This window comes from Myxozyma melibiosi, assembly GCF_037950935.1.
Source record: "Myxozyma melibiosi strain Phaff 52-87 chromosome Unknown BZA70scaffold_6, whole genome shotgun sequence".
NCBI lineage: Eukaryota > Fungi > Ascomycota > Lipomycetes > Lipomycetales > Lipomycetaceae > Myxozyma > Myxozyma melibiosi.
Window position 1 is genome coordinate 628,646 of NW_027042920.1, and position 21,683 is coordinate 650,328.

The 21,683-nt window shown below is 53.1% G+C and overlaps 9 protein-coding genes across 9 annotated transcripts; 4 read left to right on the forward strand and 5 right to left on the reverse strand.

Annotated features, from left to right (window-relative positions):
* Window positions 1-175: 175 nt before the first annotated feature.
* BZA70DRAFT_175514 (ER lumen protein retaining receptor) lies at window positions 176-1,541 on the forward strand. The gene is made up of 4 exons (XM_064909893.1): window positions 176-602; window positions 705-830; window positions 883-1,339; window positions 1,398-1,541. Exons 1-4 carry the CDS (start codon window positions 581-583, stop codon window positions 1,432-1,434), a joined length of 642 nt encoding a protein of 213 aa, XP_064768217.1. The 5' UTR covers window positions 176-580; the 3' UTR covers window positions 1,435-1,541.
* On the reverse strand, window positions 1,504-2,279 carry BZA70DRAFT_311024 (uncharacterized protein; the record flags this gene model as incomplete). The annotated part of the gene is given in 5 exon segments (XM_064914939.1): window positions 1,504-1,509; window positions 1,561-1,582; window positions 1,602-1,796; window positions 1,855-1,970; window positions 2,035-2,279. The coding sequence occupies 5 exon segments, from the start codon at window positions 2,068-2,070 to the stop codon at window positions 1,504-1,506; spliced, it is 375 nt and encodes a 124-aa protein (XP_064768218.1). The 5' UTR covers window positions 2,071-2,279.
* On the forward strand, window positions 2,274-9,156 carry BZA70DRAFT_175559 (armadillo-type protein). Its single transcript, XM_064909894.1, has 7 exons — window positions 2,274-2,848; window positions 2,914-2,962; window positions 3,026-3,088; window positions 3,153-3,308; window positions 3,373-7,054; window positions 7,118-7,942; window positions 7,999-9,156. Exons 1-7 carry the CDS (start codon window positions 2,487-2,489, stop codon window positions 8,940-8,942), a joined length of 6,081 nt encoding a protein of 2,026 aa, XP_064768219.1. The 5' UTR covers window positions 2,274-2,486; the 3' UTR covers window positions 8,943-9,156.
* A 67-nt stretch (window positions 9,157-9,223) lies between these two features.
* On the reverse strand, window positions 9,224-10,284 carry BZA70DRAFT_224455 (uncharacterized protein; the record flags this gene model as incomplete). The annotated part of the gene is made up of 3 exons (XM_064910205.1): window positions 9,224-9,385; window positions 9,450-9,703; window positions 9,765-10,284. Coding segments are annotated over 3 exons (936 nt in total), but the record flags the coding sequence as incomplete, so codon positions are not given.
* A 351-nt stretch (window positions 10,285-10,635) lies between these two features.
* On the forward strand, window positions 10,636-13,227 carry BZA70DRAFT_257808 (DNA polymerase alpha/epsilon subunit B-domain-containing protein). The gene is made up of 6 exons (XM_064910829.1): window positions 10,636-11,303; window positions 11,371-11,653; window positions 11,708-12,125; window positions 12,180-12,559; window positions 12,737-12,850; window positions 12,908-13,227. The coding sequence occupies exons 1-6, from the start codon at window positions 10,741-10,743 to the stop codon at window positions 13,070-13,072; spliced, it is 1,923 nt and encodes a 640-aa protein (XP_064768221.1). The 5' UTR covers window positions 10,636-10,740; the 3' UTR covers window positions 13,073-13,227.
* Window positions 13,228-16,481, reverse strand: BZA70DRAFT_248408 (DNA excision repair protein Rad2). The gene is made up of 2 exons (XM_064910667.1): window positions 16,126-16,481; window positions 13,228-16,065 (listed from the first exon to the last, which is right to left on the reverse strand). Exons 1-2 carry the CDS (start codon window positions 16,387-16,389, stop codon window positions 13,282-13,284), a joined length of 3,048 nt encoding a protein of 1,015 aa, XP_064768222.1. The 5' UTR covers window positions 16,390-16,481; the 3' UTR covers window positions 13,228-13,281.
* A 139-nt stretch (window positions 16,482-16,620) lies between these two features.
* BZA70DRAFT_279280 (uncharacterized protein) lies at window positions 16,621-17,802 on the forward strand. The gene is made up of 3 exons (XM_064912750.1): window positions 16,621-16,653; window positions 16,713-16,942; window positions 17,009-17,802. The coding sequence occupies exons 1-3, from the start codon at window positions 16,639-16,641 to the stop codon at window positions 17,775-17,777; spliced, it is 1,014 nt and encodes a 337-aa protein (XP_064768223.1). The 5' UTR covers window positions 16,621-16,638; the 3' UTR covers window positions 17,778-17,802.
* Window positions 17,803-17,843: 41 nt separating this feature from the next.
* On the reverse strand, window positions 17,844-19,604 carry BZA70DRAFT_289829 (putative glutamate carboxypeptidase; the record flags this gene model as incomplete). Its single annotated transcript, XM_064914149.1, has 6 exons — window positions 17,844-17,950; window positions 18,015-18,527; window positions 18,589-19,261; window positions 19,324-19,391; window positions 19,467-19,498; window positions 19,564-19,604. The coding sequence occupies 6 exons, from the start codon at window positions 19,602-19,604 to the stop codon at window positions 17,844-17,846; spliced, it is 1,434 nt and encodes a 477-aa protein (XP_064768224.1).
* Window positions 19,605-20,086: 482 nt separating this feature from the next.
* On the reverse strand, window positions 20,087-21,388 carry BZA70DRAFT_175632 (uncharacterized protein). The gene has a single exon (XM_064909895.1). The coding sequence runs from the start codon at window positions 21,295-21,297 to the stop codon at window positions 20,407-20,409; it is 891 nt and encodes a 296-aa protein (XP_064768225.1). The 5' UTR covers window positions 21,298-21,388; the 3' UTR covers window positions 20,087-20,406.
* Window positions 21,389-21,683: the final 295 nt, after the last annotated feature.

Genomic DNA, 21,683 nt, shown 5'->3' on the forward strand with positions numbered 1-21,683 from the left:
GAAAGCTTGTGCAGTTCAATTCCGCGTTCATTTCACGACAAATCTTTAACGAGTAGTCATCATTAATAGCTTATGTCATACATCTTACGTAATTTATTAGACGTTTACAATTAGGTAATGTCTGACTCACCTGCTGCACGGTTATACTTTCGATAAATATATGCGACACGTCGCGACAAGAAGCAGAAGAAGGAGCAGCATTCAAGTCACCCGCCTCGTCTTCTGTCACCTCTTTGCGCTCTTCACGTCTCTCTCCTTCTTATTGACCTGCTATTGTTACTCGCTGGCGTACATCTCCTAATTGATTGCTATCGGTCGACTGACTTCTGTCTCCGACATCCAACCGCCCTTGTTACTACCTCACCTTCACCTTCCCAGAACTTCTTCTTACTCTCGTCGCGCTTCTACGCTGTTTGCTAGCGTCGGTTCTGGTCGTCTTCTGGACAGCAGTTGATTGTAGCAGACAAACGAGCAGTTTATCAGACACGTACTGTCTTGAAAAGTCAGATCTTTGGAATCAGACTGAACCAGAATCAACTTATCAGGGATCAACTACTGCTCAAGCAGATAATCAATTATCATGAATATCTTTCGTTTTCTTGGTGAGTATCATCATACACTTGTCTTTTCTTGCACAGCAGTGTTTGACCTGCTTGCGAGAAGACTGCACGCTCACAACTGAGCCTTGCTAACATAACACCCAGGTGATCTCTCTCACCTCCTTTCCATCTTCATCCTCCTCCAAAAGATGAACAAGTCACGATCATGCGCAGGTCTCTCGTTCAAAAGTCAATCTCTCTACGCAGTCGTCTACTGCACTCGCTACCTTGGTATGTCAACCCCTCACTCCCTCTCTTCATTCCACCCCTGCTAACCCTGCAGACCTCCTCTGGGGCCATCACATCTCGTTCTACAACACAGTCATGAAACTCTTCTTCATCGGCTCGTCAATCTCAATACTCTACCTCATGAAAGTCAAATTCAAGCCCACGCACGACCCCAACATCGACACCTTCAAGATCGAGTACCTCCTCGTCGGCTCCTTCCTCATGTCGCTCATCTTCACATACAAATACACCATCCCCGAAATCCTCTGGTCGTTCTCCATCTGGCTCGAGTCCGTCGCCATCTTACCCCAGCTGTTTATGCTCCAGCGCACGGGAGAGGCCGAGAGTTTGACCACGCACTACCTCTTTGCGCTCGGCGTCTACCGCGCGTTGTATATCCCGAACTGGATCTACAGATTCGTGGCCGAGGGGGTTATCGATCCCATCGCCGTCGTCGCGGGTATCATCCAGACAATCCTCTACTCGGACTTTTTCTACGTCTACTACCACAAGTAAGTCCGATCTCTGTTTCCTCCAGTATGCTTCTTGTGTCTGACTAACTTCGTCTAGGGTCATGAGAGGCAAGAAATTCGAATTGCCGCAATAAATTCATCACATGTGATTTTGGACAAAGTATATACAAAAGGAGTTTGATAAAAGATGCAGGTGTAATTCGTCAATACTAGTGTGTTGTTCAGAGGTAAAGATTATACGATAGCAAATACATACATACCGTGATCTCTAAATCCCCCTGCCTGCTCACAAGATACTCACTCTCTCTTCTCGCGCACTTCGCGCTTCAGACGCTCAGTGTACTGAATCAATCGATCTTCCTTCTCCGTCGCGGGATCAGCCACCGGCGGCGGCGCGCCCACTTTCTCTTCCCACACGTAGTTGTACACGTACCGCTTCGACTGCTTCCCTTGCTGCACCACGCCGCCGACCGCCACGAACGCGAAGAACATGTATCTGCCAGCAAACACGACGATGAGCTCAGCACAGTAGCAAGACAAAACAAACTGCTTACGATTTGACAGTCATTGGGAGAAGACGGTAGCGGCTGGAGAACTTTTGACAGGTAAACGAGACGACGCTGCCGAACAACGCACCGCGCGCTGCGCCTCTGAGGAAACCGTCGCCGGCCTGTGGGGGGTTGTGTCAGATTGGGCTGGTACTCGGGCTGTAAGAGGAGAGGTGGGGATGTTACCGTCTCTCGAAGGCGCGCGCGATGGGTGTCGTCCATCGTGGGATCTGCTAATAATTCGCCGTCCAGTAGATGCCTGTAAATACCAGTAAGACGAGTAGGATTCCAGATCAGAAGGGCATTGCTGCTGAAATCAGATATCGTGGATAAGAATCAGGAGGCGCTGCTACGTAAACCGGAATAAGGTTTGCAGCTGTACGTCGATGGCACATGTCCTCCTCAGTCGGCTTCCTCTGCTCCCCTTTGCTGCATCCTCTGCTCTCCGCCTCTTCTACTTCCTCACTTTCTCCGGTTTCTGGCGGGATTTTGTAGTCAATTGGTATTCTATTGACTGACTTTCTTATCTCTTCTTTGTTTGAGGATTTAATTGGCGTCGCAGCCCCGAGGATCACCTCCTCTACCATCAACCACCATCCGGCTGATTCCATCCATCCCCATCATCCACATCATCCACGATGAACTCCGACGCATCATTCACCCCCTCCCTCCCCGGCGAACTCAAAGTCGACAGACTCGAGTCCCTCTCCCCGGACAAGCAGCACGTCTACCTCTTCACCTGGCTCTCGGATCTCAACCGCTTCCTCTCCGCGCAGGACTCGGACGGCGCGACCGCGCACCAGATGTTTGTCAAGAACGAGCTCGGCAAGCTCACGCCTTTTTCGTCGTCGATTCTCACGAGGCCGATCAGGATGCTGGTTGGACGGTGTTATGTCGAGATTTATACAAAGGGCGATCGGAAGACTTTGTATGATGTCTTGAATGATCTGCTTAACGCGCTCAACGCCGGAAAAGCGGATAAAAATATTGACTCAAAGTTGTATGTTTGCTCTTTATTCTTGTACTTCTCTTTTTTAATAAGAGGTGGACTGACTCTCGTTATAGTTTCCTGGTTCATGTTATTGGTGACGTATTTGGCTGCGCCGGAGACAGCGTGCGTATACGTCCTTCGATTCAAGATCTGCTTCTCTTCGAAACTCGACTGACGTTAGTATAGGTTATGTCAATGGCCGCCCATGGAGTCCTTTCGCTCATGCGTTTAATCAAAGCGTCATCAAATGTACGTAGCCAATCCAATTTCTACTTTTTGTATACCTACTTCGCTCACCTTCATCTACTGGCAGAACGCAGGATACAGAACCGCAATCTTCAGATCACTCTCGCAAATCTTCAGTCTCTGCGGATCGTTCATTGAGGAAAATCTAGGACGCGATATGTGGAAGCAGGCACGCTATGGCACGCAGGATAAGTCCTCTCTCGTGCGTGCTGCTGCGCTTGATGTGAGTTCATTCCTACTTGATTTCATAAGAATAATAGGAATAGTGGTGCTAACAACAACAACAGTGTCTTCGAGAAATGTTCAAAACCGTGCCGTACTTCAACAACGCCTCGGATCTAGACCACCTCCGCTCGATCGTCGTCAAAGCGCTCGACACCCCACAATCCACAGTCCGCAAGTCGGCCTCGCAGTGCTGGGCCTCGGCCATCATCGTCGCCACAACCGTCACCACATCCGTGGTCGAGGTGCCGGTTAAGAAATCCAAGAAACCGCCGCCACCGCCGAACCCGGACGCCGAAGAAGGATCGAACGTTACGGTCGCGCCGCCGCAGCAGCCGCCGCAGACGGTCAAAAAAGTTGTGCAGAACGTGACGATTTCGTTTGAGGATGGGCTCAAGATCCTTTCAAACGCCTACACCAAATCCGGCAGTCTCAGTCCGCGTGTGAAAGCAGGGATTATCGAGACTTACACCGAACTCTTCATGCTCAGCGGCTCGGCCGACGTCGAGAAACATTACCTCTCAATCACCAAGAACTTGCTCGACGACATTCTCTCCCATCCAAACGTGATTGGCAACCGCAACCGCAAGCTGCTGGCGAGAAGACAGGTCGTGTTTCTCCTGAACGAGGTCATTGGCCAGCAACTTCTCGGCGAACCGGGCCGTCTGCACTCGGCGACAATTCTCGTCAACGAGTTTTTGAAAAACTATCCCCGCGTCATCAAGGACCGCTACGAGCCGTCCAAGTACGCGCTCACCGGAGCCGTGCTCGCGCTCAAGTACTTGATCGAGACCTTGGGCTCAGCCATCATCGCCGACCAGAAGCCGATCCGAGACGCGCTCCTGCTCGTGCTGCAGCATCCAAACTACACCGTCCAGATGTCCGCCTGCTCCTGCATCCGCGCCTTTCTTCTTCACGTCCCCGCCCTCCTCGTCCCGACCGCGGCCTCGCTCATGAACAGTCTCAACCGCGACCTCGCGGTCCTCAAGAGCAGGCGCGTGTCCTGGGAAGTCGCGGGCCGGTGCAACGGCTACGCCAGCGGTCTCGCGACCGTGATTTCGGTCGCCAGTCTGCGCCCGCAGTTTGCCTCGCTCGATCTTGCCTCGCGCATCTTCACGCTCGCCACGGGCCTTTTGAAAGCCAGCGGCGACGTCGACGTGCTGGTGTCGACGGCGCATATCCAGGTCGCGTGGATGCTGATGTCGGGGTTGATGTCGCTTGGACCTACGTTTGTCAAGTTGCATCTGAGTCAGCTGCTGTTGCTTTGGAAGAGCGCGCTGCCAAAGCCGCTGTCTAAGGATGCGGTGACGGACAAGAACGTGCTCGAGTACAGTTTCCTTACCTATGTTCGGGAATGCGCGCTCTCGTCGATTCTCGCGTTCTTGCGCTTCAACAAGCGGTTGATTACAAGCGATGTGGCGAAGCGGATCATCTCGCTCATGCAAAACACTACCGCCTATCTGAACCTCCTGCTGTCAAAGAAGATAATCGACGACCAGTCAATGCGGCTGCACGCCTCCCTCACGCTCGTCGACTACGAGATGATGGTCCGCAGACGCGTGCTACAGTGCTACACCACGCTCATCGAAATGCGCCACGGCGACAGCTTACAAGCCGAAATCATCACCACCGCCGTCTCCTTATTCGCCGAGCCGGACGCGTACATCTCGCCCTTGAGCACGACCATCGCCGCCAACGCCGGCGCGTTCGAGTCGGTGTGGGAGGTAGCCGACAACTATGCCTACGGGGTCACGAGCATGATTCAAAACTTCAATCTCGCGAAATTCGGATTCGAGAGTCCGAACGACGACCGCGAAATGATCTCCAGGTCGTGGCTCACCACCGAGTCCTTTGGCTCCTCCGTCGAGCGAATGCTAAACGAGCCGACGATCGGCGCCGTCGAACATGACTTTGTCGCCATCTTCGGTCAGTCCGAGTCTGAATCCGGGCTGGTGCCGTGGCAGGTCCTTCCCAAGTCTTCGCACACGGCGGTCGTCGATCTCGCGATCGAGCTCTTCGTGCTCCTGCTGCCGATGCAGACCGAGAAGATCCAGCAAAGTATACTCGAGCAAGTCGCGTCTTTTATGGGCGCTTCCACGCTACAAAAAGACCCCGGCCGTCGCGCGGCCATCACCGCCAACGTCGCCATGGCGTTATCAGGCACGCTCAAGCTAGTCGCGTCTGCAAAACACTCGAGCCGTCTCAGATTGACCGACGAAGCGGTCCTGAACATCATGCAGGAGCTGCTAAAGTCGATCGCGGTCAAAGAAGACGCGTTCGTGCGCATGATTGCCGCCGACGCCATCGGCAGGCTGTGCGCGATCGCCGGCCCGAACTTTACGGGATATCAGGTCAAGCAGTCGGTCGAGGAGATCGTGCACAACCGCGACCCGCACGCGCGCGCGGGTCTCGCGCTGTCGTTTGGCAGTATCAATAGCCATGTCGGTGGTATGGCGGCGGGAACTCACCTCAAAACGATCGCGGGGATTCTGATGTCGCTCTGCAACGATCCCCATCCGGTGGTTCATTTCTGGGCCCTGAAAGCGCTCGCGAGCACGATGGAGTCAGCCGGTCTTAGCTTTTCGGGCTTTTCGTCAAGCGTGATTGGTATGCTTTGCACGCTGTACTTGTCTGACACGCATAACGGCGAGTGCACGTCTGTGATTTCGTCAAACCTCGAAGCCGACTTCTCGACCGTGCGCGTGATTGCTCACTGCATCGATGCGTTTATCGGCGTTCTCGGCCCGGATTTACAGGACATGTCCAAGAATCGCGAGCTAGTCTCTTTGCTCGTGCAAGAGATCTCTCTCGAGAGCGATCCGTTCGCGGTCGTCGAGTCGCTAAAGTGCTACCAGCACGCCATCCTCTTTGCCCCGCAGTACTTTGACCGCCGCTCGTTCTGCCTCAGTCTGACAAAGTACATCAACTCGCCGATCAAAGACCTCCGCGACGCCGCGATCGACGGATACTACCAACTTGCGCGCAACGACGTCAACAGCGTGTTTGCCAGCACCGGCCGCGCGCTCGAAGGCCACATCTGGCTCGCGTTCGACATGACGCCCTGGCACGAAGGCGTCAAGAGTATAATCCTCACCTGGCTTTCGCAGACCGGTGTCTCGGAGGCGCGGCACTGGGTCGCGAGATGCCAGGCCGTGCTCGTGAAGCTCGTCGCGAGAAGAAAGAAGCAGCCCTTGCTGCGTGCGAGCACGATCGCGCAGATCCAGGCGGCAGAGCCTGATCTCAAGGATGAGGAGGTAGCCGGGTTCGCTGCGGCGGCTGACGACGGCGGCGAGAAGCAGACGACCACAAAAGCCAACGGCGGCGAGCCTTTGAAATGGCAGACGCGCGTGTTTGCGCTCAAGTGCCTTAAAGAGATGTTGGCGATGAACAAACCCACGCTGCAGAACCTGGTGCCTAAAGTAGGCGACATCATCCGCGCCGCGTTCGCAGCCTCGACCTCTAACGTTCTCGAGATGCGTCTCGTCGGCGTAAGTTTGCTCGACGACGTTCTTCTCGCGTTTGGCAAGATGCCGGATCCGGAGTTTGACGACGTGCCGCTTCTGGACCAGTTCCAGGCGCAGATCGCGTCGGCGCTGACGCCGGCGTTTGCGAGCGATTCGTCGCCTGAGTTGGCGGCTGAGGCGATTAATGTCTGTGCGGATTTCATTGCCAGCGGGATTGTCACTGATGTTGCGCATATGGGGAGGGTGTTGAAGTTGCTTATTTCGGCACTTGATAGCTGTACTGGTGTGTATTCCTATTATCTTTCTTTCTGGAGTAAGTAGCTGTTCTAACATTTATTCTCTCTAGCACAAGGTGATGAGATTACGGTAGGAGAGTTGAAGAGTCTGAGTTCAAACTCTACAGTCATGCTGCGACTCGCTATTCTATCCGCCTGGGCAGAACTTCAAATCGCGTCGGCCAACCACGCCTACCTGATCGAAGTCACAAAGCCACACATCACCAAACTCGCGCCGCTCTGGCTCGGCGCGCTGAAAGAGTTTGCGCAGCTCCGATTCGAGCCCGAGTCCGACAACGAGACGACGTCGCTGTCTAACTCTGTCGGCACGAAAGATAGCGTGCTGCTGTTTTACGAGCAGTCGTGGCTCAAGATCGTAGAGGCGATCGCGACCGTGATTGATCAGGAGCCGCAGATGATGATTGCCGCTCTCGAAGGCCACAGCGGGAACGGGACGAGTGCGCCGGCGAAGCAGGAGAGCGACGGGTCCTCGTTTTTCTTTGTCTTGTTTGGAATCTGCTTCGAAGCGCTCGTCAAGGCTCCGAACGGCGACGTGCTAGCCTCGAAGCAGGATATGCCGCGAATCCTACGTGCGTTGCAGAAAGTCATGCGTCCGGACGTTTGCGGATCGTCGATTTACCAGCCGCGGGTGTTTGTCGAGATTGTCGATCTTTTTGACCGGATTGCGCTCACAGAAGGGTATGACTGTCAAGAGCCGCTGATCGGGGTGCTGCGCAGTATGTGCATCCATCATCCGGCTACGAAGCGGGAGTATGAGGTCGATATCGATGGAAATGATACGATGAGCGATGGAACTGATCAGATGTTTGATCTGCTCCGGGCGGTTATCTCTATCCTTGCGCAGATCCATCCCGCGATCTCTGAATCTGGTGACTGTATGTCTTCTTTATGTTTTTCCTTGTTGTTACAAGTCGCTAACAGTTTTGAATAGTTGCGAGACCGTTGACGGATGACGCGGTGAATGTTACGCGTGTAGCGATGGACGCCGCAAAGGACATGGTTGAGGCTTTCTCGTTTGACGTTCGGATCGATTTATATGCCACATATCTGCATATGGTCGGATGCTTGATTGAAGCGCCCGAATGCCAGGAAACGGCAGTGCCGGCGATCCTGCCTAGTCTGAAGCAGATGCTTCGCAACGTGGTCAAGTCGACGCATGAGGCCGACCACGATGCCTACGGGCAGATTGTGCAGGAGACGCGGAGTTTCATTGCGCTGTTTACGACGGTGCTCGATCGCTACAGCGATTCGCATGATAGCACCAGTCTGCTGATCCGCAAGAACTGCCTGCTGGCGTTGGTAGTCGTAATCACCTCGACCGAGTCGATCTTGGCTGCGAACGACCCGCTGATTGAGGAATGCTGCACGGTAGTGATCGACTCGTTCAACGACTCCGAGCTCGCGCCGATCGCGGCGCAGTGTGCGCGCTCGCTGCTGCTGTCGTCTAGCCGGAGCTCGTTCGCGCAGATCCTCGGCCGCAAACTGCTACCGCAGCTCGTCGCGCTCGCGGCCGGAACCGACGGCGCCGGCGCGGGAGGCGATAGCGAGATGGCGGGCGTGATTGGCGACGTGCTGGTCGCGTTCATCAAGAGTCTGCACGACGAGCGCGTGGCGCCCGCAATGGCGGTGTGTATCCCTGTCATTCTGTACAGCGTGCAGGACGAGCGGCAGAGCGGGGCGCAGCGGAAGCAGCTTGTGGAGTTGGCGAATACGGACGGGCTGTCGTTTAAGTCTGTTGTGTCGTCGCTGACTGCTGCGCAGCGGATGAAGATGGAGAGGTTGCTGCGCGCGCCGGCGGAGGAGGATGAGGAGAGTGGAGAGGCTGATGCGCATAGTGCGCCGACGATTCAGTTGAAGATGAACTTTGGCTTTTAGGAGAAAAGTGAGGTCGGTTATAGAGGAGGAGTACTTGTAATTAGAATGAAGTGTTTATGAATAGAGTGAAATTGGAGGGTTTCCCGACACATGGCGATAATATACAGATTATATGACACTTAAATAACCAATACCAAATACAGAATAGAACTACACTACTGCTCATCCTCCGTCTTTGTCTTTTTCCGCTCCTCTTTATCATCAGCGACCTCGAACGAGACTTTCTTTGCCCCACCGCTAGCTGATCCCGAGGACGACGACGACGCGGCAGCTTCCTCCGCCGGCCGTTTGCGCTTGACCAAGCCAGAGATATCCTGTGCGCCGGCAAAGGCTTCGGCAAGGCGCGCCTTGATGGTGTCTGCGTTTCCGCCTAGGATGTCTGCTATTGGGGTAGCGGCTGCTGCTGTGGTTGCCGGGTCTGGTGCGAATGTTAGGTCTTGCAGCTATAGAGCCGGTGGTTAGCATGTCTTTGCGGAGAGTGCAAGTTTTGCAGAAGGAAGTACGCACTCTAGTCTCGAGATCGGTCAAAATACCAGACTCCTCCGCGCCGCCAGCGTCCGCGGCCCGTTTCTTGACGCTATCGATTGCCTTCTGCACGAGCTCGGCCGCTTTCTGCCGCGGGTTCTCGATATCGGTGTTATACTCTGTCGCGAGCGAGAGCTTGAAGTAGGCTTCGGAGACAAAAGTTGATTCGAATGGATACAGCGCGAGTTTGAGATCCAGCGAGGATTGCAGGTCGCGGGATGCTTGGATGAAGTTTTCTGAGGCAGTTGTGTTAGCGATAGGTTATCTATTGAGAAATGGGGAGGAGGGACGAGGTACCTGATTCAAGGGAGATTTCACCGAGGATATCAAAGATATCTGCAATCTTCTTTTTGATATCCGCCACCGCTTCGTCGCCGTCCGCGAGCTGTTTAACCTGCTTCTCGTAAATCGTTCGCGCGAGATCAAGTACATCCCACGCCGTCTCGAAATCATTCTCGGCCTCCTCTTCTTCCTCCTCGTCCTCGTCCTCGCTATCCTCATCCTCCGCATCCCCGGTGAACTGAAACAGCCCGTTCATCTTTGCGGATGGCTCGAGTTCAGGACTAGCCGCCTTCACCGACTTCTTCGAAAGAAGATCATTCTCCGGCTCCGCAGCAGCAGGCTTGGTACCCCCCAGCACGTCCGACGACGAGATCGCGACCTGGAACAGCGCGCGTCCGTAGAGAAAAAGAAGATTTGGATCGTCCTTGCCGTTCTCTTTGACGTATTCCTCGCACGCTTTCGCAAAGTTCTCTGTCGCCTCGTCGTATTTCTTCAGCCCGTAGGCCCGCGAGCCGGTCGCGACTAACCGCTCGATGTCGGGCTTTCCGCCGTCGACGAGTTTTTCCTTGCCTTTCGAGACAGTCTGTGGAGTATCAGCCATGCTGTCTGTTCCTATCAATCGTGTGGATAACAAAAAACCCAGAGATGATCTGGGTAATAGAGTAGTATATAGAGCAGGTAAACAAATACAAATCCTCTGTACAGGCGCACGCGAGGACCTAAATGCTTTAAAGCTGCGCGCGGTTTCGCGTTTATGCCACAATCGGCCGAGTGCGGAGTGCGGCGCGTCGGGCGCGCGTTGGGTTTCCTTTCGAGGGGCTCGTTGACTCTGCGCTCAGACAAAGACGCGTCGGGGTTGTGAAGGTCTTGTTGCTCGCTCTGGTATACACACACACACACACACACACACACACACATATACACATATATATGCATTAACATATTCCAGAGTCTCGTTACATCGCAGCTACTCAGCACCTCGAGCTCCATCATGCCCGTCCAGTCCCTGCACTCCTTCGCGTCGCTGAACTCGTTCAAGAAACCAGCAGCAAAACGCACCTCCTCCTCCACATCCTCGCACTCCTCAATCCGCTCGCCCTCACCAAGCCTAATCCCCGCCCTTCCGATCGAACTCCAACCGTCGCAGTTCAGACCGGTCGCGTTCCGCATCCTGTCGAAGAAGCACAGTCTAAACATCCAGACCTCGGGCCTCGAATATCTCGCAGACTATGTCGGCCGCAAGTACGGCCGCGACTGGCGAACGAAATGCGAGCCGCTGCTGAACGATATCGGACGCCGGTGGAAAGAGCAGGATAAAGGCCAGTTCATCACTGCCGAGATCTTACCGCATGTGCTGCAGGAGATCGAGCTGCGCAATGCCTCCTTTGTCGGCGGAGGTGGTGGATCGGGGCCGAACTCGGGACTCAACTCGCCGATCGGAGAGATGGAGATGGACCCGTTGATGAACTTCAGTCCACAGGAGTTCTTCCATGTCTGGGACGCGTTCGAACAACCACGGTGGTACTATAATCGGATTCGAAAACATTTTGAAAAGTACCCTTTCTCCTGCTCTACATGTTCACCACAACACGCAAGAATATACTAACACACTCTCACCCAGGGGCTCTCCGCCGTCTATGTTCCCATCCACAAAGCACCTAGTAAACACCCTGAACGCGCGTTACTACCAGCTCTACCACAAACTTCTTCGCAACGAAGAATTCCAGGCTCCGTCGTTCCACTCGTCTAAAGCACTAGATTGGCGCGCGGTCACCATCATCAAGAATCTTCTGGGCCGGCATGGACAGGCGTTCTGTGTTCTTGGCTTGCTGATTAAGGGCAGTAACGGGAATTGGTGGGCAGAGGATCCTAGTGGGCGCTTGGAGTTGGAGCTTAACAACGCGGTATGTGTCTCTCTCGCAGCAAAAGCTGTATTGTTCTAACTCGATGTGATCTAGGAGTTTGGCGATGGCTACTTCGTGCCAGGATGCATACTCCTCTTCGACGGAGTGTACACCCGCACCGAGAAACTCCGAGTAAAATCAATCCGCCACCCGCCAGCCGAGACGCGCGAGGTATCGCGCGAAGCCTACGGCTACCTCGACTTCATGGGCGTCGGCAACGTCGGCTCGACTCCCGACGGCAGATTCGACAAAGCGATCGAGGAGAAGATGGTTGCGGAGGAAAAACGCAAGGGCAAACGAGGCAAGATTGTCGTGCTTGGCGGGGAGATGCATTTGGATGACGCAAAGACGTTCGAGGCGCTCGCGAGGGTGTTTGCGATTCTCGAGGAAGCGCCGCCGATGGCTGTTGTTTTGTGTGGATCGTTTCTTTCGATTCCGTTTTATAACAACGGCGTGTCGTCCACCTATAAAGGTAACAGCTGCTTCTCCCATTCATTTGCAATCTAGAGCTAACATCAAATTCCAGACAACTTTGACCAACTCGCCCAACTACTATCCAAATACCCAACCCTCGCCAAAACCTCCACCTTCATCTTCGTCCCCGGCAATAACGACCCATGGGGTAGCACCGCCTCCGCCGGCGGCGCGATGCTCTGGCCGCAGCGCGGCGTGCCCGAGATCTTCAGCAGCCAAGTCCGCCGCGTGCTGCGCAAATCTGTCTGGACGTCGAATCCGTGCCGGATCTGCTACTATTCGCAGGAGATTGTGATTTGTCGCGATGATCTCGCGAGTCGGTTGCGGAGAAATAATGTTGGCGCGCAGAGGGGGAAGCCGGCGGCGGATGCTGCTGTTGCGTCTGTTGTTGATTTAGAGGAGATGGAGGGGAGCCAGGCGGCGAACATGGACGTCGACGTCGTTGAGGATACCCAGCAAGACACATTTGAAATGTCTCAGCCAGAAGAGGACCCGTTTATGACCCAGGCCACGCAGGACAACAACAACAACAACAACAACAACAACAACAACGACGACATCAACAACAACAATCTGAAATCCGAATCAGACGAGCAGATCGAGGCAGAGAAGATGATCCGCACGGTGCTCAACCAGGGACATATCTCGCCGTGGCCTAATTATCTCAGACCTACCATCACCGAATACGACCATGCGCTATCGCTCAATCCTCTTCCCACTTCGGTATGCTAACTATCTTCCCATCACTCTCTTTATATATCATTCTAACTTATCTTCCAGCTCATCGTCTGCGACTCCTCATCCCAAATCTACACATACACATATCAAGACTGCCACGCAATGAACCCATCCACCTTCATCTCGAAAACCAGACCGCACGAAGTCTCTTGGATCGAATACAGCACCGCAAACCGCAAGAGCCAAGTGAACACGACTACATACTAATCTTTCTTCTGTGGATTTTGTTTGAGACAACTTGATGATTGGCGCATGGGTCTTCCTTCCTTTGAATTTACGTTGTGTTTCCGATTCTGTGTATGATAGCTTTTTCAACATTCTCTGGCATATTATAGATAAATTAGTTTTATTTATTTACACAAAGTCCAAAAGTCCCCGCAAACGCCAACACCCATCCCAAACTATCTTAACCCCGCTCACTTTGCACCAAACCCCCTCCTAGAAAACTGCAACGACTGCCTCTTCAAATTCATAGTCTTAATCAACGGCACCAAAACCTCGTCCGCCCTCTCCTTCGACCACCCGATCGCGCTCATAAGGTATTCTCGAATCCGATCCAGATCAGGCGTGCCCCACACAAACTGGGTATCGTCGCGGTCGACGGTCGGCTTAAGATATGCCTCGTTGACAGCTTTTTCGGGAAACACCGGGTTCAGAAACAATTTCTTGCTCTTCTTTTTAAATTTCTTGCGGAACGGGGTCGATACGTCCGCGCTCGTGTCGCCGCGTTGGATGCTATCGTACCAGGCCTTGAAATCCTCAAGCGAGTGATCGGATTCGAAATCGCGCAGGAGCTGAACGGCGGTCACCGGGCCCACGCCGGGGATTCCAGGCGTGTAGTCGCTCCCGAGCAGGTGCGCGAGCTCGATCAGGCGCCGCTGGTCCAGGTCCAACTCTTTTTGCACGTCGCTACTCAGGTAGCACTCGACGAATTTTGACTGGTTGAACATGTTTTTGTACACTTTTGACGCGCCGAACAGAAAGATATCAGAGTCATCGGTGATAACCCCATCCACCAACCCGAGTCTCAACAGCTCCGCACATTGCGCCTCAGCCTCCATAGGCGCGGTGATATACGGAATCCCAAACCGTGCAAGTAATTCCTGACACTCCTGCACCATCACGTTCGTGACCGTATCTGCGTCCCGTCGATCGTGGCGCTGCTGGTTCCGGAGCTCCTGGATCTCGCGCTCGTATTCGACTCGTCGGGAGTGAGGATTGATTTCGGACGCAAACCGCGCGTGCTCTTGTACTTCGTGAACAATGTTTTTGACCAGTTCTGCGTCTTCTTCTTCGTCAAAGTCGATGTTGGCTTCCTCATCTTCCTCTCCGCCGTTGTCTTCCTCGGAATTCGCCGGACTAGACGGTACCTCCCAGTCTGGTGACGCAGCACGCGCAGTCGCCGGGACATCTGAAGTTCCCGCGGTCGTTGGCAGGTTTAAAGCTTCGGTTGCTTCAGCAGCGACAGAAGTCGCGACTGGAACATCCTCCCAATCGGGGGAAGACTCGCGTTCGTCTTCCTCTTCAGCTGCTGCAGATGTCTCAGCAGCTTTGGCATCGGACTCAGGTGTTGGCTCTTCTTTCTTGGTCTGCAGCTCCTTCTCATCGTCGGACAAAACTACGAATTTTTCAACCTCGGTATTCTTAGCGATATCTGCATCTTTGACATCACTCTTGAGGTCCTCATCATCGCTCAGTACGTGCACAGTAGGCTGAAGATCCTCCTCAATCTTAATAACATGCGCATCCATCTCCAGAGCCTTCTCAGGCGTTCGCATTTCCTCCGTCATAACCCGCTTCGGCTCCGGTACCACTTCAGGCTCTGCAACTTCGCCATTAGCGCGCTCTTCACCATCCGTCACGGCATCCCTATTTCTCTTCCGATTGAAAATCGAGTTTTTCATGCTAAACCGCGAAGAGCTGAATCTGACCTTCGGCACAGTCCGTTCCTGCTCAACTTCCTTGGCGTCTTGCGCAGGTTCGTCTGCAGCAGGCTCAGGCTCGGGTTCGGACGCCGGGAGTTTAGGTAGATTTTTGATGATATCATCTAACTCCATATCTCCAGTGTCGAACAAAAACGGGCCAGCGGTTACTGCTTCACTCTCTTTCTCTTGCTCTTGTTCATCATCAGACGAAGAGGCACTGTGCATCTCAACCTCGATCTGAGGCGTGCTCTCCTTCTTTTCCGATTCAAGAGACATCGCAATAGCAGCCTGTAGCTCGCTATCAGCATCGCCTGCGTCCAAATCCAAAACAAAGTCCTCGTCTTCCTCATTGTCCGACAAAAACAGTGGATTGCCGGTTTCATCAGATCGGACCTCTTCAGATTCTTGCGCATTTCCGTAGATTCCCGGTAAAATGAAATTACCGCGCGTCAACTGATCAGGTCGCGGTAAAGAAGTCTTATAAGCAGGCTGCAACGGGACGTCTTCCCAATCGTCGTCATCATCCTCATCATCGGCACTGCCGTCCTCCGCTTCATCAATTCGGATAGGCTGCGACGCAGAAGCATCTTCTAAAGCAAGAGTCCACCCGTTCTCGTTCTTTTTCAAGACATACTCCTTATCCCGCTCGCCTGCGACCCGCATCGACAAGTCCTCGGCCATACCATTGAGATTAAACAGTTTCTGCGTGAGCATATTCCGCTCCTTCACCCGCGCAATCTGGAATTTCGAAAACTCCAACCGGTCAGGGAAAATCTGATCGAGCTGCTCTTTCGAGTACCCCATACGCAGTCGCGATCTCAGTCTCGCGGTGTTTAGAAGCTGGTACTGGACCGTCATCGGCAGGGCCGCAAACTCAGCGGACTGGAAGTCAATATTTGTGGTATCGTAGAGCCCGACGTCGTCAGCGTCTTTATATTCCTCCGCGTACTTTGCCAGCTCGTCCTCGGTCATCATCCGCGGATCGTCTTTCGAGAAGGCCATTTCCTGCTCGGGCAAGTGATACGGATCCTGCCGTCTGAATTTCTTTGGACTAGCTTTCGCGGCCGCGTCGCGTCGTTTCTTCCGCTCGGCGTCGGTCATGTTGAGTTCGTCAAAGTACACCACTTTCTGGCCGTCGACCTCGGTTTCTTTCCTCGTGCTACTTCCGCCGCTGACTTCTTCCTCGGCCAATCTCTGCATTTGGAGAGATAGAAGTTTGTTTGCGGTTCGCGAGGCATCTTCCTCTCGTCCTTGGCGTCTTTGCTTACGTCCAGCCTAAGTAAAAGTCAGCACTTGCGCAGATCATCTCTTTCAAATATATCGATCGTCACTCACGATAGTCTGCTTCTTAATCATCGGCGCATCGCCATCAAACACAAAGACCGGCAAGATGCCGTAGAATATCAATTTACATATCCTCCTGAAGAAGCCAACGATATGTGCGTTCGGCAGAGCGTTGCCTTCTTTATCGCGCACGGCTTTGAGGAAGTGGTAGATCCAGATCGAGGCGTCGACGGCTAATCGCTTGCCGTGGAGGGACTCGAGTTTGACGGGACGGGCGACAGGTCCGAGGATTGTCCAGAGGCCGTGAACACCCATTGCGCCTTGTCTGCAGAGAGACTATTGCAGTAGTAGATTGCTTTCAGTGCTTATGAGTAGATTGGATAATGAAGATGAAGACGATGATGGTGATGTGCGATTGAAGACATAAAATTGAGAGTTGGGAGAAAGGCAGTCAAGCCACAGCCGACGCGACGATCCGGCGGTGCACTGTGGCGGTGTCCTTTGCTACGCGTGTCGTCATCGTCGCCTTCCTCTCCGCTGCAAAAACATAAACAACCAGTCGCAATGTGGCCATTCAAGGTATTCATCCTCTTCTTTCCCTCTATCTCGACCTGCAACATGCTAATCACTCTTCCCAGCGCCGGTCCCCCTCGCCTTCGTCTTACGAAAAAATCCTGGACACGCTCGCGTCCAAGATCCGCAAGTCCGAGTCAAAGATCCACTCCCTCCGCCTCTCGCAGCGCAGACTCGTCGGCCTTCTCACCTTGTATTCGCTGCTGCTCTACTTGGCTTTTCTTGTCTATGTTGCGCTGTCGAACCGGTATCGTGAGCCATGGATGGTGTTCCATGCGCTTGCTGCGCCGGTCTTGTGAGTTTACTCCTAGCTCTTTGATGTCATCATCGATCTCTTACTGATTTTGTTATCCCTTTCTAGAATATGGCTAACACGCCGTCTAATCACTGCCGTCTACACGCGCCTGCTCAAACGTGAAGACTCAAACTTGCAGGTCCTCCGCGCCTCGCAAAAGGCAAAGATCGAGGAACTAAAGAGCAGCATGAAGTATTACACCACAAAGTCCCTAATCGATCGCTTCGAGGCAGACAGCAAGACCGACTCGGACTCGAAAAAGGACGCAAAGACTAGGGGTAGATCTAAACAGAAGGATCTACCCGCCGCTCCTGTTGATCCCGTTCCCGCAGGCGAGGAATTCTTCGACGAATCCCAACTCCTGCAACAGCAAGAACTCCAACAACAACTGAATCAAATGCAATACACCTCCAACCTGCGCCAACTCCCCGCTACCACCTACGAACCCCGGGATCCAAAATGGTACGACCGGATCCTGGACGTGATTGTCGGCGAAGACGAAATGAGCCCGCGGAATCGATATGCTTTGCTCTGTAGCAGATGCGGAACGCATAACGGACTCGCGCCGCCGGGACAGGAGCCTAGTGAGGTTAGATATAGGTGTCCGGTGTGTGGCCAGTGGAATCCGGAAAAAGAGAATGCTGGTGATGATGACAAGGAGGCTTTGGAGGATGAAGATGCAGAGGAAAAGATCGAAGAGTCCGAGACGGTGGCAGAAATTAAAGAGGCTGATAGCGTCCCGTCTACGAAGAAGACTACAAAGAGACGAGCCGGCAAATCAAAGTCATCCGAAGATCAGGACGAGCCAAAGGCTACAACTACAGGTCTCGAATGACCTAAATATATAGAATAAAAGCTCAATTTGAAAATATATCTTGCATTTCTTTTAAGCTATCTTGATTTATGCAGTAGGCTCGACCGACGCATAGTGAAGGTAAGCACTCAAAGTCTTGATTCCGTTGATGTAGTTCACCAAGTCGAGCTTCTCATTGATCGAGTGCGCGCCATCTATCGGAAAAGTGTTAGTAACAAGCTTTTCTTTCGTTTCTTTTCAAAAGAGATCTCTACTAACCATCGCCACGGCCCATAGGCAAGAGAAGAACGTTACGCTTCAACTCCTCCTCAAAAGTCAAGGTAACAGGAATCGAACCACCCTCACGGGTAAGGTCAGGCTCAACGTTCCAAACCGCCTTCGTAGCCTTCTTCGCGGCCTCAAAGTTCCAGTGCTTAGGACTCGACAGCCACCACATTCCATCGTGCAGTAGCGTGATCTCCATCTTGTTCTTCGATCCGAGCTCCGCCCAGCAATCGTTGATGTACTTAAACACAAGCTCGTCGAGCGCACGAGGAGTAATGTCGGGTACAGTTCGGAGCGAGAATTTACCGACAACCTTGGCGGGAATCACGGTCTTGGCTCCAGGGGCGGAGAATGCACCCTCGATACCGTGAAGCGAAAGGGTAGGGTAGCGCCATCTGGCCATCAAAGACTCCTTCTTGGTCTCGTAGAGGTTGGTCTTCGATCCAGTTGCATCGTAAAGATCCTGCATCGAGTACTTGATCTTGTCGTAGATCTCGTCCTCCTCAGCTGGAGATCACATTGTATGTTAGTATTACAAAATTTAGACTAGAATTGAAAGTACACGCACCAGTCAATGGAGCAACCAAATCCATAACGCCAGGGATCAGGATCTTTCCCTGGGGTGAAACCAGCTTCGACAGCATATGAGTGAGATCAATCAATGGCTCGGAAACCATGCCGCCAAAGACACCAGAGTGCAAATCCGCAGCAGGACCGGAGATAGTGAGGGCGTAGTAGCTGCAGCCTCGAATACCGTACGTCAAGGCAGGATGCGTGGTGCCGAGCCAGTAGTTGTCGCAAATGCAGGTGGCATCGACGCCCTTGAAGAACTTATCTTTTTCAGCACGAATTAGGTCATCAAGACCGTCAGAGCCGTACTCCTCCATTCCCTCGAAGCACATCACCAGGTTGACCGGGAACTCAACACCAGCCTTCTGGTGCGCCTCGATAGCGTTGATCCAGCCAATGACCGGTCCCTTGTCGTCGGTGGAGCCACGGCCGTACAGCTTGCCGTCTTTCTCAATAAGCTTGAAGGGATCGGTGTTCCAGCCGTCCTCGACGAGTGCGGGCTGGACATCGTAGTGGCCGTAGACAAGGATGTTGCGCTTGTTGGGATCGGTGCCGTAGCGGGCGAGGACAATGGGGGGAAGGTCGATGTCGGCGCCTTCCTGCTTGCCCAACTCGCGGAGCTCGACGGTAGCACCGAGAGCCTTGAGTTCTTTTTCGAGAAACTTGGACATCTGGATTGAAAATGTGTGAGTGAGTTACTAGAGAGAGGAGATGAAAAAAGAGTGTGACGCACCTCGACGACCTTGGGTCGCAGAGTGAAGTCAGCGGAGACCGAGGGAATCGACACGGCTTTCGAGAGACCTGAAGAAGAGATAAGAAGTATTGTTAGGACGATACTCGAGATCAGACGGTCTTGAAAAAAGGCGATAGACTTACGGGCAACAAAGTCCGAAGACAGCTCTTCGATCCTGCACAGAGTATTAGTTAATGGCACGCCGGAGATAAGAACGGAAAAGAAGAGAGATGAGCGTACTTGTCGAAGAGCGGAGGAAGAGAAGCTTCAACAGCGGCCATTGAGCGGAAAGTGATTGGAGAGGAGAGAATGAGAGGAAGGCAGACGGGGGATGGGCGGTGAAGAAGAGGACGGCGGTGGTGAAGTGGAAGCGAGCGAGCGGAGAGTTTATTGTTTGCCGTCGAGGCGATGGAGCGCCGCAAACCGCTGACCGCCGACTTCATGATTATTTCGAGGTTTTTTGGTGTTTTTCTGGAGCCCTGTTCTGCGTGCTGCGTTCGAGAGAGACTCTGGCTTTGTTGTTTGCGAATTGAGTGCTCGCTGCAGCAGAAAGAGGGCTGCTGCTGTGGAATTGGTCTCGGGGTGGTGTTGGGAGCCCTGCCAGGTTTGGTTTCTCGGTCGGAGTTCAAGAGGCCCGCGCTGATGCTGACTAACAAGCCTGACTTGAGCTTCGAGCTCACTCAAGCTCATTGTGCTGATATCTGCTTTATTCAAATGAAAAGCAGGTTTGCATGTTGCAGTGGAAAAACTGTTTAACTACCTTGGTGTGCGTTCACTTTGACCTGTAGCGTGAGACCGCTCACGAGCCTGGTATATTCAGATTAGGGATGCGGCGGCTTCACGGCCTGTCTGACTACTGTTTTATGTGTGCAGTCGTCGTGTCAAGTATGGGAGACTGTAGCTGATGTAGCTCGATTCAAGATAAGCATAGTATAGACTTCGGTTCATTCAGATAGACTGTGAAGGTGAAAGACTGGAAGGTAGTCATAAAATCGACATCGATCATATCGGTCAATTGAACATCAAAGCGCCAAATATATAATAAATCCAAAATGATACAAAAGAATGATAAAGATGTATAGATCAAGCAAAAAGATGAGTGAAGTTGGCGCCTCCCTCCTCCGTCGGCGGAACCTGAAGCCAGTTAAGATTGTCGTACTTGTATTCTCCCTCAATCATGTGGAACGTGTACGCATATCTCGACTTTTGCGACCGATTAGGCTCCGACTTGTGCAGCAAAGATCCGTGAATCAGAACAAGCGTTCCCGCAGGACACGCCGGCATCACAAACTCCTCGTCCTCAGGCTCGCGAGGTGCCTCGACGCCGTCGAGCTTGATGAACGTGGTGCCGGCTTTGGTGCCGTCAGCGCGAATCATGCGTTTCGAGATCTTGGCCCACTTGTGTGATCCGGGGACGAACGAAAGCGCACCGTTCTCGGCCGTGCAGTCCTCGAGAGCGTACCAGTATCCGACGGCGCTGGGGGGATCGGTGTAGAGGAAGACCGAGTCCTGATGCGACGGCACTTTGCCGCCGATTTCGGGCTGCTTGCAGATAATCATACTCTGCAAGACCAGGGCGTCCTTGAATCCAAGACTGTGCGCAATTGCGCGGTTGCGGTCGTTGACTGTATCGGCACGGAACTCATCGTTGAGATTGTGGAGCGCATGACCGATCTTGTTGATGGCTTTCTCTTTAGGCCGCGTGAGCTCGCCCTTGTCGTCAAACGCGTCCTGCTCAAAGAAAAACCGGACTTTGTCAGACGAGGTAAGGAAGTAGTCGTCGCCGACGTGTGCGGTCTCGTCGGTAGAGAACTTGGTGAGCGGGTGGTCGGCGAGAGAGAAGTCGCTGAGCAGCTTGCTGGTTTCGTTGTAGAGCGCTTTCACTCTCTCGGGAGACAGCTCGCCGGGAAGAAGAAGAAAGCCGTCTCTGTTGAACTGCTCGACTTGCTCAGGAGTAAGGCCGGAGGCAACCATTGTGGAGGTGGTGGTGTCGGTGGTGAGGGTGGTTGGGTGAGATAAGGAACGATTTGGGTTTGGGAGTTTGAAATCGATTATCGATGATTCACCGTTGAGTCAACTCGTCAGTCTCCTCGACCCCGGTGTCGTCTGTTGTTTCTACTGCGTGACAGAATATATGAGTATCGTCTGTTTGTATGAGCTGATTTGATGGTGAAGATACAGAAGCTTCAGCTGGGATGTGTTTGATTCCAGATATCGAATACGGCCGTAAAAAAGTCTTCTAATGGCCTTCACATGTCGACAACAGCTATATCTAGCATCACTCTACTCTTTAAATTTCGTCTACAGTTATCACAAAGACCGAGATTGGGCTTTTGTAGACGTAAAAAGGTCATTCTTTG